The sequence below is a fragment of the Oncorhynchus masou genome, chromosome 18 (genome assembly GCF_036934945.1).
Source record: "Oncorhynchus masou masou isolate Uvic2021 chromosome 18, UVic_Omas_1.1, whole genome shotgun sequence".
In the NCBI taxonomy this organism is placed as follows: Eukaryota; Metazoa; Chordata; class Actinopteri; order Salmoniformes; family Salmonidae; genus Oncorhynchus; species Oncorhynchus masou.
This window is the reverse complement of record NC_088229.1, coordinates 62,052,928-62,068,264: the sequence shown is the minus strand read 5'-3', so window position 1 is coordinate 62,068,264 and position 15,337 is coordinate 62,052,928. Positions and strand designations below refer to the sequence as shown.

Sequence of the window (15,337 nt, the reverse complement as noted above, 5' to 3'; positions counted from 1 at the left end):
CGTAAGAAATTATGTTTCCTGTTGCTGCAGGAGATCTTTTTCTGCTGTGGCAAACTGACGTATATTAAAATCCTACATCTGCATGATTATACAACACTGATAAGAGTGTGTGTCTGACAAACAGAACAGAATAATCCTAATGGACAGTGTAATATCTACAGAGAGTCTTCAGGCTACGTCGCAAATAGCACTCAATTTCCTTTATAGTACACTACTTTTGACCAGAACCCTATCGGTCTTGGTCAAAAGTAGTGCACTAAATAAGGAATAGGATGCGATTTGGGACAATGTCTTCAGTCTGAAACCCAGAGGGGCTAGTCGACTGTTAGAGATAAACGATGGACTTCATTAAAGCCTCATTTAAAGTTGACGTCATCCTACCTCTGTCTGTCTGGAGATGGAGACGTATGCAGAGTATTTACATAGAGAGGACAATGCTGGAACAGCAGAATATTGGCACCTGCTAAATCTGACAGAGATTTGGCACACACAGAGAGAGACAGACGCACAAACACACAATATTCAAGAACGAACATGAAATGAAATGAAAATGCGTTAAGGTTTTTAAAAAAAAGCTATTTGTCTTACCTGCAGTTTGACCTTCAGCGCATCAATGTTCAACACTTTATTCTGAAAGATAAAAGGACAGAAAAAAATCCTATGTTTTCAAACAGAAAAACATTGAACAGAACAGAATATGTCCTTTGATTCAGATGGAGCTCTTGGCAAAACAAGGACAACATTTGGATTACTGTTAAAAGAAAGTGATGCTTATATAACAGTATGAAGATCCTTGCTTGGAGACAACATGTTATGAAGTGAAAGATTCTTGGAAGCATTTCCCTTTATTTACATGCTCAGGGTGTGTACGTGCCCCCCTCACCCCACCTGGTTGACTTTGATCACTGCTATCACCAGTATAACTGTACTGGCTCAGACCATACGGCTCACAGTCACACTGCTGCCTGGCTGTTACACAGTGTTTCATCACCTCAACCCTCAGCCATGGCTAAGCAGTTTTGGCCAACACTGCTATGACAAACACACGTCGGCATGTGAGCACACACACACACACACAAGCATGCAGGCACGGGTACACACGCAGGCGTGGGTACACACATATCATGCTGTTGTGCATTCACACATACTCTCTCACACACTCTCACACACTCTCACACACTCTCACACACAGAGTGAGTTACAGGGCATTGGGGGGTCACAGTCAAGGCTACCACATTGTGTCTTGATCATTTGGTTGGGCCTGTATGGGGCAGGTTACAGTGTCCTGTAGCAGACAGACAGTCACACCTAAATGGCCAGGTGTTAATGTTACTGCTCTGCTGTTAAACTGTCTCTATGGGGAAATGACTGTTTTACAGTTACCGGGAGACTGTATGGAGCAGCTGTTCCACAGCACGATGATAGGACTGGCCACTCCACATAGCCTGGCACAAAGATAGCATTGCATGAGCTGTATTCCGCCATAAGCAAACAAGAAAACGCTCACCCAGAGGCGGTACTCCTAGTAGCCGGGGACTTGAATGCAGGGAAACTTAAAACAGTTTAACCTAATTTCTATCAACATGTTAAATGTGCAACCATAGGAAAAAGATCTCTGGACAACCAATACTCCACATACAGAGATGCATACAAAGCTCTCCCTCGCCCTCCATTTAGCAAATCTGACTATAATTATATCCTCCTGATTACAAGCAAAAATTAAAACAGAAAGCACCAATGACTAAATAAAAAAAAGTGGTCAGATGACGCAGATGCTAAGCTACAGGACTGTTTTGCTAACACAGACTGGAATATGTTCCGGGATTCCTCCAATTGCATTGAGGAGTACACCACATCTGTCATTGACTTCATCAATAAGTGCATCGATGACGTCATCCCCACAGTGACCGTACATACAAACCTCAATCAGAAACCATGGATTACAGGCAGCATCCACACTGAGCTAATGGCAAGAGCTGCAGTATTCAAGTACCGGGACTCTAGCCCAGAATCTTATAACAAATCCCACTATGCTCTCCGACGACCCATCAAACAGGCAAAGTGTCAACACAGGACTAAGATCAAGTCGTACTACACCGGCTCTGATGCTCGTCGGATGTGGCAGGGCCTGCAAACCATTACAGACTACAAAGGGAAGCACAGCCGAGAGCCGCCCAGTGACACGAGCCTACCAGACGAGCAAAACTACTTCTATGCTCGCTTCGAGGCAAATAACACTGAAACAAGCATGAGAGCACCAGCTGTACCGGAAGACTGTGTGATCATGCTCTCCACATCAGATGTGTTTAAGACCTTTAGACAGGTCAACATTCACAAGGCCGCAAGGCCAGATGGATTACCAGGGCGTGTACTGCGAGCATGCACTGACCAACTAGCAAGTGTCTTCACTGACATTTTCAACCTCTCTCCTTGTCCAAGTCTGTAATACCAACATGTTTTAAGCAGACCACCATAGTGTCTGTGCCCAAGAACACTAAGGTAACCTGCCTAAATGACTACCAACCTGTAGCACTCATGTCTGTAGCCATGAAGTGCTTTGAAAGGCTGGTTGTGGCTCACATCAACACCATTATCCCAGAAACCCTAAACCCACTCCAATTTGTATACTGCCCCAACAGATCCACAGATTATGAAGTCTCTATTGCAATCCACACTGCCCTATTCCCACTTGGACAGAAGGAACACCTATGAGAGAATGCTATTCACTGACTACAGCTCAGCATTCAACACCATAGTGCCCTCAACGCTCATTAATAAGCTAAGGACCCTAGGACTAAACACCTCCCTCTGCAACTGGTTCCTGGACTTTCTGACGGGCCGCCCCCAGGTGGTAAGGTTAGGTAACAACACATCCGCCATGCTGATCCTCAACAAAGGGGCCCCTCAGGGGTGCTTGCTCAGCCACCTCCTGTACTCCCTGTTCACTCATGACTGCACGGCCAGGCACAACTCCAACACCATCATTAAATTTGCCGATGACACAACAGTGGCAGGCCTGATCACCGACAACAACAAGACAGCCTATAGGAGGAGGTCAGAGACCAGGCCGTGTGGTGCCAGGACAACAACCTCTCCCTCAAAGGGATCAAGACAAAGGAGATGATTGTGGACTACAGGAAAAAGGGGACAGAGCACGCCCCCATTCTCATCAACGGGGCTGCAGTGGAGCAGGTTGAGAGCTTCAAGTTCATTGGTGTCCACATTACCAACAAACTAACATGGTCCAAGCACACCATGACAGTCGTGAAGCGGGCATGACAAAACCTATTCCCCCTCAGGAGACTGAAAAAATTTGGCATGGGTCCTCAGATCCTCAAAAGGTTCTACAGCTGCACCATCAAGAGCTGGTTGCATCACTGCCTGGTACGGCAACTGCTCGGTCTCCGACCGCAAGGCACTACAGAGAGTAGTGCAAATGGCCCAGTACATCACTGGTGCCAAACTTCCTGCCGTATAGGACCTCCGTACAAGGCGGTGTCAGAGGAAGGCCCTGAAAATTGTCAAAGACTCCAGCCACCCTAGTCATAAACTGTTCTCTCTGCTACCTCACGGCAAGCGGTACCGGAGTGCCAAGTCTTGGTCCAAGAGGCTTCTAAACAGCTTCTACCCCCAAGCCATAAGAGTTCTGAACATCTAGTCAAATGGCTACCCAGACTATTCACATTGCCCCCACCCCTCAACTCTCCACACCACTGCCACTCTCTGTTGTCACCTATGCATAGTCACTTTAATTAAGTCTACCTACGACTTGAGGTTTTTGAGGACGGATAATGGCAGACGGAAGACAGGGTGGTGCGGTGCCGCTTCTCATACGAATGCTGTTATTTGATCTAAAACATCAGGTGTACGCCGACCCCAGCTAAGTAACTCATGCAAAGTGTTAAAGCGCAATTCTGTGTTTTATCTCCAGTACTTTGCCATGATTATCAGTTATGTAGCTGCTCTACTGATAATCTCAGTGCGTCCTTGCTGGGATGACACCAGTCTACTGCCGGAGAATATCAACACCAAACACATTGGTTCACCGTTCCACGGGAGCGGACAGTTCACAGCATACCATAATGTTCTGAATAATGACCAAGTCTACTGCCGGAGAATACCAACACCAAACACATTGGTTCACCGTTCCACGGGAGCGGACAGTACACAGCATACCATAATGTTCTGAATAATGACCAAGTCTACCTCGCTCCCTATTCCACTGAACCACTTAGGCGTAACAATCACAAGTCCAACATTTATCGGAAACTGTTAAACTACCTGTTCACTACCCTCCTGCTCTCCGGGAATGTGCAACTTAATCATGAGCCTAACATCACAGAGCCAGCCTCAACCCTGGGCCCAACATCACCGAGCCAGCGATACTCACCCGAGTGGAAAGCAGTGGATGGCCTCGCCCACTGATCGTCGCCGCTGTGGAAGTGGGTGAGTGATATGGTCCTATGGTTTCTCTCGACTCACCCGGCTCCAGGATAGATTTTGACTCTTCAAACATACCCAAGTTTCTATATGGGATCCCTGACTCTGCTTCTGGTACACAAGCTGTTTTAATTAGTTCCCCGCCTCCAGTGCAGGCGGGAGGGATTGTTAATTGCGCTACCGAACTACCCCTAATCAAAACTAAACAAAACGACCTAAACCCAGCCGTCAGAAAACACCGAAATTGTAACTTATTTCAATGTGTCAATCACTCTCAAGTCTCCTGGGACCAACAAGCTAAGCCCAAGGGACTACTAGGTGGGCACTTGAACATTCGTAGTGTCATTCCAAAAAGTGATCAAATTCAACATCACTCACAGACTCCAACATGACTCCATAAATACTCTCCATCTGCTGCTTTGATTGTGCCTGGCCACAATGTTTTCAGGAGAGACAGGATTGAAGGAGGAGGTGTGATGATTTACATTAAAGAACATATCCGATCTAAACAAATTGAGTGGTCATGTGATAATGAACGAGAATGTATTGGCCTGAACGTTACACTGTCTCCCCAAGTGTCTTTTACCCTTATTGGAATGTATAGGCCACCTTCCACCAAAAGTGTGTTTTTTGATCAGTTTAATAACATGCTTAGGGAATGTGATTTTGGGAAAGAGGTAATCATAATGGGAGATTTTAATATGAATTATGAAGACAAGTCTTGTAGGAAAACCCTCAAACGGATCACTAATACCTTTGACCTTACACAGCTAGTTAAAGGGCCAACCAGGGTGACGTGTTGCTCTAAGACACAGATTGATTTGGTGTTCAGTAATAAACCAGAGAGATTGACTAAATCATTCAGTATGGTTACTGGGCTATCTGATCATAATCTGACACTTACAGCCAGAAAGCTGTCTAAAAGCAGGTTTAACCTCTCTACTGTTAGAAAGCCGGATCAACTAAGAATACCTAAGAGTGAATTAAACTATTTAGAAAACACAATTAAGGGAATTAACTGGAATGATCTCTTGTCCTATACAGACGTGGAAGCTGATAGTCAGGTTTTTCTATCCACAATCCAGACTACAATAAATGGTTTCCTAAATCTGGAAATTAATGAAAGAATGAGATTATGCTCTAAAAATAGCCCTAAGATCCAAATTAGAGCAAGACAGAAGTAGGTTTACAATGTTGAGAAATAAGGTGATGAAAGAAATCAGACAGGCCAAGGCAAACTTTTTTATTAACATAATTGGTGAAGCAAAGGGAAATTCTAAATAGATCTGGGAGAATCTAAAAAAGTTAACAGGAAAAGACCATAGTAACACTGCAAAAAGACTAGAAATCATGGTGAATAACAATCTAACACAGGATGCAGTCAAAATAGCAATAGCCTTCAATTCCTACTTTATTGACTCTGTCAGGGTACTGACACAGAACCCCTCCACTGGTTTCTTGGGCTCAGTGCATGACGCTCAAACTGTCTTCATCATAAAGGAGGTTTCTGAGTCAAAGGTGAACAAGGTGATTAGCTCACTAAAGAACTCTAAAGCCAAAGATGTGTTTGGGCTGGACTCTACCTTTCTTAATGAAAAACTACAAAGAGTCACTCATTGGCCCCATTACTAAGGTCACCAACACATCTATGGTCTGGGGGTGTTTCCAAGGGTATGGAAGTTGTTCATAATAACGGCCATCTTTAAATCGGGCGACCCTGCTGACGTGTGTAACTACAGGCCCATTAGGCCCATTAGTATAATGGGAACCTATCTCTCTGATTTGGTCCTGCCGTACATACCTACACGTACGCTACGGTCACAAGATGCAGGCCTCCTAATTGTCCCTAGAATTTCTAAGCAAACAGCTGGAGGCAGGGCTTTCTCCTATAGAGCTCCATTTTTATGGAATGGTCTGCCTACCCATGTGAGAGACCCAGACTCGGTCTCAACCTTTAAGTCTTTACTGAAGACTCATCTCTTCAGTGGGTCATATGATTGAGTGTAGTCTGGCCCAGGAGTGTAAAGGTGAACGGAAAGGCTCTGGAGTAACGAACCACCCTTGCTGTCTCTGCCTGGCCGGTTCCCCTCTTGCCACTGGGATTCTCTGCCTCTAACCCTATTACAGGGGCTGAGTTACTGGCTTACTGGTGCTCTTTCATGCCGTCCCTAGGAGGGGTGAGTCCTTGTGTGGGTTGAGTCACTGATGTGATCTTCCTGTCTGGGTTGGCGCCCCCCTTGGGTTGTGCCGTGGAGGAGATCTTTGTGGGCTATACTCAGCCTTGTCTCAGGATGGTATGGTAAGTTGGTGGTTGAAGATATCCCTCTAGTGGTGTGGGGGCTGTGCTTTGGCAAAGTGGATGGGGTTATATCCTTCCTGTTTGGCCCTGTCCGGCGGTGTCCTCGGATGGGGCCACAGTGTCTCCTGACCCCTCCTGTCTCAGCCTCCCGTATTTATGCTGCAGTAGTTTGTGTCGGGGGGCTAGGGTCAGTTTGTTATATCTGGAGTACTTCTCCTGTCTTATCCGGTGTCCTGTGTGAATTTAAGTATGCTCTCTCTAATTCTCTCTTTCTCTCTTTCTTTCTCTCTCTCAGAGGACCTCAGCCGTAGGACCACGCCTCAGGACTACCTGACATGATGACTCCTTGCTGTCCCCAGTCCACCTGACTGTGCTGCTGTTACCAGTTTCAACTGTTCTGCCTGTGGCTATGGAATCCTGACCTGTTCACCGGACGTGCTACCTGTCCCAGACCTATTATTTGACCATGCTGGTCATTTATGAACATTTGAACATCTTGGCCATGTTCTGTTATAATATCCACCCGGCACAGCCAGAAGAGGACTGGCCACCCCTCATAGCCTGGTTCCTCTCTAGGTTTTGGCCTTTCTAGGGAGTTTTTCCTAGCCAACGTGCTTCAACACCTGCATTGCTTGCTGTTTGGGGTTTTAGGCTGAGTTTCTGTACAGCACTTTGAGATATCAGCTGATGTACGAAGGGCTATATAAATACATTTGATTTGATTAGTATACTACCTGTGGTGTCAAAGGTTGTTGAAAAGTGTGTAGCAGAACAACTGATTGCCCACCTTGAAGGCAGAATTCAGTGTGTCAGAGTGAGCAATGAGCTGTCGCCCATCTTAGCTATGATGTGGATGTGCCCCAAGGGTCAATTCTGGGGCCCCTCCTGTTCAGCCTGTACATTAATGATCTGCCTTCTGTCTGTACTGGGTCTGAAGTTCAAATGTATGCAGATGATACAGTGATATATGTGCATGCAAAGAGCAAACAACAAGCTGCACAAGAACTCACTACTGTAATGGTCCAGGTTACAAAGTGGCTCAATGACTTGTGTTTGTATCTCAATGTGAAAAAACGGTGTGCATGTTCTTCACAAAGAGGGCAACAGATGCTACTGAGCCAGATGTATATGTGTCAGGGGAGAAGATCCAGGTGGTATCTGATTTTAAGTACCTTGGCATCATACTTGATTCCAACCTCTCTTTTAAAAAGCATGTGAAAAAGGTCATTAAAATAACCAAATTCAACCTAGCTAATTTCTGATTTATACGAAATTGTTTGACTACAGAGGTAGCAAAACTGTACTTCAAATCTATGATACTCCCCCACTTAACATACTGCTTGACGACTTGGACCCAAGCTTGCTGTACAACATTAAAACCTATTCAGTCTGTCTACAAACAGACTCTCAAAGTGCTTGATAGGAAGCCCAATAGCCATCATCACTGTTACATCCTCAGAAAGCATGAGCTCCTGAGTTGGGAAAATCTTGTGCAATACACCGACGCATGTCTTGTATTCAAGATCCTAAATGGTCTGGCTCCCCCTCCACTCAGTACTTTTGTTAAACAGAAAACCCAAACATATGGCAGCAGATCCACAAGGTCTGCCATGAGAGGTGACTGTATAGTTCCCTTAAGGAAAGCACCTTTAGTAAATCTGTTTCCTCTGTGAGAGCTTCCGATGTCTGGAATACACTGCCATCAGACACACATAACTGCACCACATATCACACTTTCACAAAATCTATGAAGACATGGCTAAAGGTCAATCAGATTTGTGAAAATAATCCCTAGCTGTGTATTGCTGCTTTCCATGTTGTCCGTTCTCTGAAGCTTGTGAGGTGTGGAAACACTGTTGCTTTTATGAATTTTGTCTTGCTGCTTTTTATTCTATGTTGCTCTGTCTGTATGCTACGTCTTGCTTGTCCTATGTTGCTCTGTCTGTATGCTACGTCTTGCTTGTCCTATGTTGCTCTGTCTGTATGCTACATCTTGCTTGTCCTATGTTGCTCTATCTGTATGCTACGTCTTGCTTGTCCTATGTTGCTCTGTCTGTATGCTACGTCTTGCTTGTTCTATGTTGCTCTGTCTGTATGCTACGTCTTGCTTGTCCTATGTTGCTCTGTCTGTATGCTACGTCTTGCTTGTCCTATGTTGCTCTGTCTGTATGCTACGTCTTGCTTGTCTTGCTTGTCCTATGTTGCTCTATCTGTATGCTACGTCTTGCTTGTCCTATGTTGCTCTATCCTGTCTTGTCCTATGTTGCTCTGTCTGTACGTCTTGCTTGTCCTATGTTGCTCTGTCTGTATGCTACGTCTTGCTTGTCCTATGTTGCTCTGTCTGTATGCTACGTCTTGCTTGTCCTATGTTGCTCTGTCTGTATACTACGTCTTGCTTGTCCTATGTTGCTCTGTCTGTATGCTACGTCTTGCTTGTCTTATGTTGCTCTGCGTGTGCTTACTGCTCAATGATTATCTATATTGTAATTGTTTTTAATAACCTGCCCAGGGACTGCGGTTGAAAATTAGCTGGCTGGCTAAAACCGACACTTTTACTGACACGTTGATTAATGTGCACTGTCCCTGTAAAAAATGTAAAACTTTAAACTCAACTTGTACATACTACCTCGAATAACCGATGCCCCCGCACATTGACTCTGTACCGGCACCCCCCTGTATATATTGTTATTTTTTACTGCTCCTTTTTAATTACTTGTTAGTTTTATCTCTTATTCTTATATGCATTTTTTTTAAACTGCACTGTCGGTTAGGGGCTCGTAAGTAAGCATTTCACTGTAAGGTCTACACCTGTTGTATTCGGCGCGTGTGACTAATAAAAATGTATTTGATTTGATCCTGAAGATGAAACGCTTCCGTCAGTTGGATGCCTATGCATTCCTCGGGTGTGTATGAGAGTACCTGTTGTGTTTATAGACGCCTGTGAATTGATCATTACCTATTCAAGTCAATGGGTCTGTGATGTATGGACGGTCGGCCATATTGAATGTACACATGAGGGTGTAGTAAAACCGCCGTGGTCTTAGGTGCTTTTCCAATTCTAGAGTTTCCATGGAAGCAACCCCCATGCTGTGAGGTGATCCTAAAACTAATGTTCTGACACTAATTATATCTACAACACTGTAGAACTCTATAATACGGTGCAGTCATTTACATAAATCACCTAGATTGCATTCAAGCCGGCATTAGCCAGACATAATTAAATAACGAACACTTTAATTACCACTAGCCAAACAGGGCTGATTATATCAACACTTTATGTTTCTGAGCTGGGAGAGAGCAAGAAACAGAGCGAGGAGAGACTTAAATCTATACCTGTCCCATGTCATAAAATGTAGTGCAAGGAGTTTAATCAGGGCAGCAGGTAGCCTAGCGTTGAGAGGGTTGGGCCAGTAACCGAAAACACAAGGTGAAAAATCTGTTGATATCGACTTAACCCTAATTTGATACAGGGGCGCCGTACTACTATGGCGGACCATGTAAAACAACACATTTTACTGCACCTATCTGGTGTATGTGACAATACAACTTTTTTATGTGGCGAGAAGAAATTCCTGGCCCTAGTACTTTCTGCAGGTGCTTGGTTTTCTTACTAATTCTCCTCAGCTTGTGTAACCCAGACATACATGAGGGTAGCTGCCATGTTGGCTTAGTGCTGTGCCAACAAGTCTGGAGGAAATGGACCTGTGTTTGAGATAACACACACACGTGCACACACACACACACACACACACACACACACGCACGCACGCACGCACACACACACACACACACAAACAGAACACAGCCACATGCACACACATTCACACTCCTTTCTCTAAAGCATGAAACACACCGAGAGTCTCACTGCCGATAGACTGCTGACAGGTACTTATCACAGTGGTAGGCCGTTCCTTCTCTTGCTAGAACAAAAGCAGCACCTGCTGTGTGTCGAGACCGGCTAGCGTCGAACCAACTGATTCTACTTGTAGATTCGCAATGCTCGTCAGTCACCAACAACTTGACCATGAGCCAATCAGAGTGCAAAAATGTTATCTGTACAGCCAGGCACACTTCATACACAATGAAGCTATGGGATGGTAGCTCGCTAAGTGCACAGACGTAATGCACACATCACTTAATACTTCCTCAAAGCTATCTAACTACTGTAGCTAGTAATGACATTATAATTAAATCACAATGGATTAGTTTCCATGACACAGCTGTCTACGTTAGCTGCCGAGTTTGTGCAGTGTCCTTAGCTAGCTAGCTAATTGTTGTGCTAGCTAGTGAATATGCTAATGTTAGCTACCTAGCTAAACATTTGGCTACGGGCTGGCAGTATGGATTATGAAGAGTGAATTAAATTGGTCTCTTCTTCATCTTGCTAAGAAGTTATCTAGCTGTGGTCATCTAGCTAGTATCAAAAAGGGCTTTCTACCAAATCGCAACATTAGCGAAGATAGCTTGGAATCTAGACCATAAACAATACGCACGGATATGCATTGCCAAGCAACGCCACTGTCACCTTCTGGTTTGGAGTATTTTAACAAGGTTGAGTGGCTGACGACTTCCAAGGTCTTTGCTGTGTGAACACAAAAGAGATTGACTTCCGACAATCTGTTCAGCGGTGCTAAGTACTATTGGTTGGCAAATGTTTGACAATCCTACCGCTGTCTGATCAAATGCAGCCATTTTTATCTCAATATCAAATCATTTCTGGGTAACAATTGTGATTGTTTTTCAAATAGTGGTCACAGAATACAACAGTTGTTGTCACGCCCTGACCATAGAGAGCCCTCTGGGTTCTCTATGGTGCAATAGGTCAGAGCTTGACTAGGGGGGTTTCTAGTTATTATAGTTCTATGTTGTGTGCATAGAGTGCATAGAGCCAGTGCAAAATAAGGTGGTCAATGCAGTAGTCCAGGTAGCCATTTGATGAACTGTTCAGCAGTCTGAACGGTAGAAGCTGTTTAGGGTGCTGCTGATTCCAGTCTTGGTGCATCCGTACTGCTGGCTGTCCAGTAGCAGAGTGTCTATGACTTGGGTGGCTGAAGTCTTTGACCATTTTTAGGGCCTTCCTCTGACAACGCCTGGTATTTAGGTCCTGGATGGGAGGGAGCCCTGCCCCAGTGATGTACTGTACTCACTACCCTCTGTAGTGCCTTAGAGTCAGATGCCAAGCAGTTGCCTTATCAAGCGTTGATGCAGCCAATAAAAATGCTCTCAATGGTGCAGCTATTGAACCTTTTGAGAATCTGAGCGATTATACCAAATCTTTTCAGCCTCCTGAGGAGGAAGAGGTTTTGTCGTGCCGTCTTCACGACTATGTTGGTGTGTGTGGACCATGATAATTCCTTACTGAAGTGGACACCGAGGAACTTGAAGCTATAGACCTGCACCACTACATCCCTGTCAATGTGGATGGGGGCTTGCTCGGAGCGCCTTTTCCTATAGTACATAATCAGCTCCTTTGACTTGCTGACACTGAGGTAATGTCACACCCTGATCTGTTTCACCTGTTTTTGTGCTCATCTCCACCCCCCTCCAGGTGTCGCCCATCTTCACCATTGTATTTATACCTGTGTTCTCGGTTTGTCTGTTGCAAGTTCATTTTGTTCGAGAAACCTACCAGCATTTGTTCCTCTGCTCCTGTCTGTTTCTTGCTCCTGTTTCCTAGTCCTTCCCGGTTTTGACCCTTCTGCTTGCCCTGACCCTGAGCCTGCCAGACATTCTATACCTTGTCCCACCTCACTGGATTATTGACCCCTGCCTGCCCTGACCTTGAGACTGCTTGCCGTTCTGGACGGATGCAGGTAGAACATGTCCCGGTTCTGGAAGGCATTCTCTGGACGACTGACCCCTGCCTGCCTTTGACCTGTCATTTGCCTGCCCCTGTGTTAGAAATAAACTTTTGTTTCTTCGACACTGCCTGCATCTGAGTCATGCCTGACATGTGATAGATAAAGGTTGAGGTCTGGCACCACACTGCCAGGTATTTGACCTCCTCCCTGTATGCTGTCTCACTGTCATTGGTAATCAGGCCTTCCACCATCGTGTTGTCTACAAACTTAATGAGGTTGGAGGAGTCGTGCGCGGCCACAGTCGTGGGTGACCATTATGAAAAATGCAACATGTTCTACCTGTAGCCATGCCATCACAAGATTACTGATTACCACAATCACAACAAAATAGGCACCCCATAACAACCCTTGTCCAGTACAAAACCTCTAAAACATGACTATACCATTACTGTACTCCAACACCGATCAATAGCTCCCCCAGTCTCCAGGCCCACCCACCAATATATAATGCATGGGCTTGACCTCCCCCAGAACAGCACGCCCTTTCCCGCAGTCTTCCTCTTCACCTCTTCACCTAACGCCAAAGCTCACAAGATAATAAAACCAGAAAGTCAAATTAAATCAAATGTTATTGGTCACATACACATGGTTACCAGATGTCAATGCGAGTGTAGCAAAATGCTTGTGCTTCTAGTTCCGTCAGTGCAGTAATATCTAACAAGTAATCTAACAATTCCCCAACAACTACCTAATAAACACAAATCTAAAGGGATGTAATAAGAATATGTACATTGAAATATGTGGATGAACAATGGCCGAGCGGCATAGGCAAAATGCAATAGATGGTATAAGATACATTATATACATACGAGATGAGTAATGTAAGATATGTAAACACTATTAAAGTGGCATTGTTTAAAGTGACTAGTGAGTCTATGTAGGCAGCAGCCTCTCTGAGTTACTGATTGCTGTTTAACAGTCTGATGGCCTTGAGATAGAAGCTGTTTTTCAGTCTCTCGGTCCCAGCTTGATGCACCTGCACTGAACTCGCCTTCTGGATGGTAGCGGGGTGAACAGGCAGTGGCTTGGGTGGTTGTTGTCCTTGGTGATCTTTTTGGCCTTCCTGTGACATCGGGTGCCTGGAGGGCAGGTAGTTTGCCCCCGGTGATGCGGTGTGCAGACCGGACCACCCTCTGGAGAGCCTTGCAGCTGAGGGCGGTGCAGTTGCCGTACCATGTGGTGATACAGCCCGACAGGATGCTCTCAATTGTGCATCCTTTTAAAAAAAAATATTTTATTTCACCTTTATTTAACCAGGTAGGCTAGTTGAGAACAAGTTCTCATTTGCAACTGCAACCTGGCCAAGATAAAGCTTAGCAGTGTGAACAGACAACACAGAGTTACACATGGAGTAAACAATTAACAAGTCAATAACACAGTACAAAAAAGGGGAGTCTATATACATTGTGTGCAAAAGGCATGAGGAGGTAGGCGAATAATTACAATTTTGCAGATTAGCACTGGAGTGATAAATGATCAGATGGCCATGTACAGGTAGAAATATTGGTGTGCAAAAGAGCAGAAAAGTAAATAAATAAAAACAGTATGATGATGAGGTAGGTGAAAATGGGTGGGCTATTTACCAATAGACTATGTACAGCTGCAGCGATCGGTTAGCTGCTCAGATAGCACATGTTTGAAGTTGGTGAGGGAGATAAAAGTCTCCAACTTCAGGGATTTTTGCAATTCCTTCCAGTCACAGGCAGCAGAGTACTGGAACGAAAGGCGGCCAAATGAGGTGTTGGCTTTAGGGATGATCAGTGAGATACACCTGCTGGAGCGCGTGCTACGGATGGGTGTTGCCATCGTGACCAGTGAACTGAGATAAGGCGGAGCTTTACCTAGCATGGACTTGTAGATGACCTGGAGCCAGTGCGTCTGGCGACGAATATGTAGCGAGGGCCAGCCGACTAGAGCATACAAGTCGCAGTGGTGGGTGGTATAAGGTGCTTTAGTGACAAAACGGATGGCACTGTGATTGCTGAGTAGAGTGTTGGAGGCAATTTTGTAGATGACATCGCCGAAGTCGAGGATTGGTAGGATAGTCAGTTTTACTAGGGTAAGTTTGGCGGCGTGAGTGAAGGAGGCTTTGTTGCGGAATAGAATAGATTTTCGATTGGAGATGTTTGATATGAGACTGGAAGGAGAGTTTACAGTCTAGCCAGACACCTAGGTACTTATAGGTGTCCACATATTCAAGGTCGGAACCATCCAGGGTGGTGATCGGTTGAAAAGCATGCATTTGGTTTTACTGGCATTTAAGAGCAGTTGGAGGCCACGGAAGGAGTGTTGTATGGCATTGAAGCTCGTTTGGAGGTTAGATAGCACAGTGTCCAAGGACGGGCCGGAAGTATATAGAATGGTGTCGTCTGCGTAGAGGTGGATCAGGGAATCGCCCGCAGCAAGAGCAACATCATTGATATATACAGAGAAAAGAGTCGGCCCGAGAATTGAACCCTGTGGCACCCCCATAGAGACTGCCAGAGGACCGGACAGCATGCCCTCCGATTTGACACACTGAACGCTGTCTGCAAAGTAATTGGTGAACCAGGCAAGGCAGTCATCCGAAAAACCATCTGTAAAAGTTTGTCAGGGTTTTGGGTGACAAGCCAAATTTCTTCAGCCTCCTGAGGTTGAAGAGGCGCTGTTGCGCCTTCTTCACCACACTGTCTGTGAGGGTGGACCATTTCAGTTTGTCTGTGATGTGTATGCTGAGGAACTTCAATCTTTCCACCTT

The 15,337-nt window shown here is 45.2% G+C and overlaps 1 protein-coding gene across 1 annotated transcript in view; it reads right to left on the bottom strand.

Moving 5' to 3' along the window:
- LOC135505069 (ras-related protein Rab-26-like) overlaps positions 1 to 15,337 on the bottom strand; it is a 128,852-nt gene that overhangs the window by 67,978 nt on the left and 45,537 nt on the right. Inside the window, exon 3 of the mRNA XM_064924133.1 lies at positions 589 to 630. Within this exon, the coding sequence (XP_064780205.1) occupies positions 589 to 630 (42 nt within the window). The remainder of the gene's footprint in view (positions 1 to 588; positions 631 to 15,337) is intronic.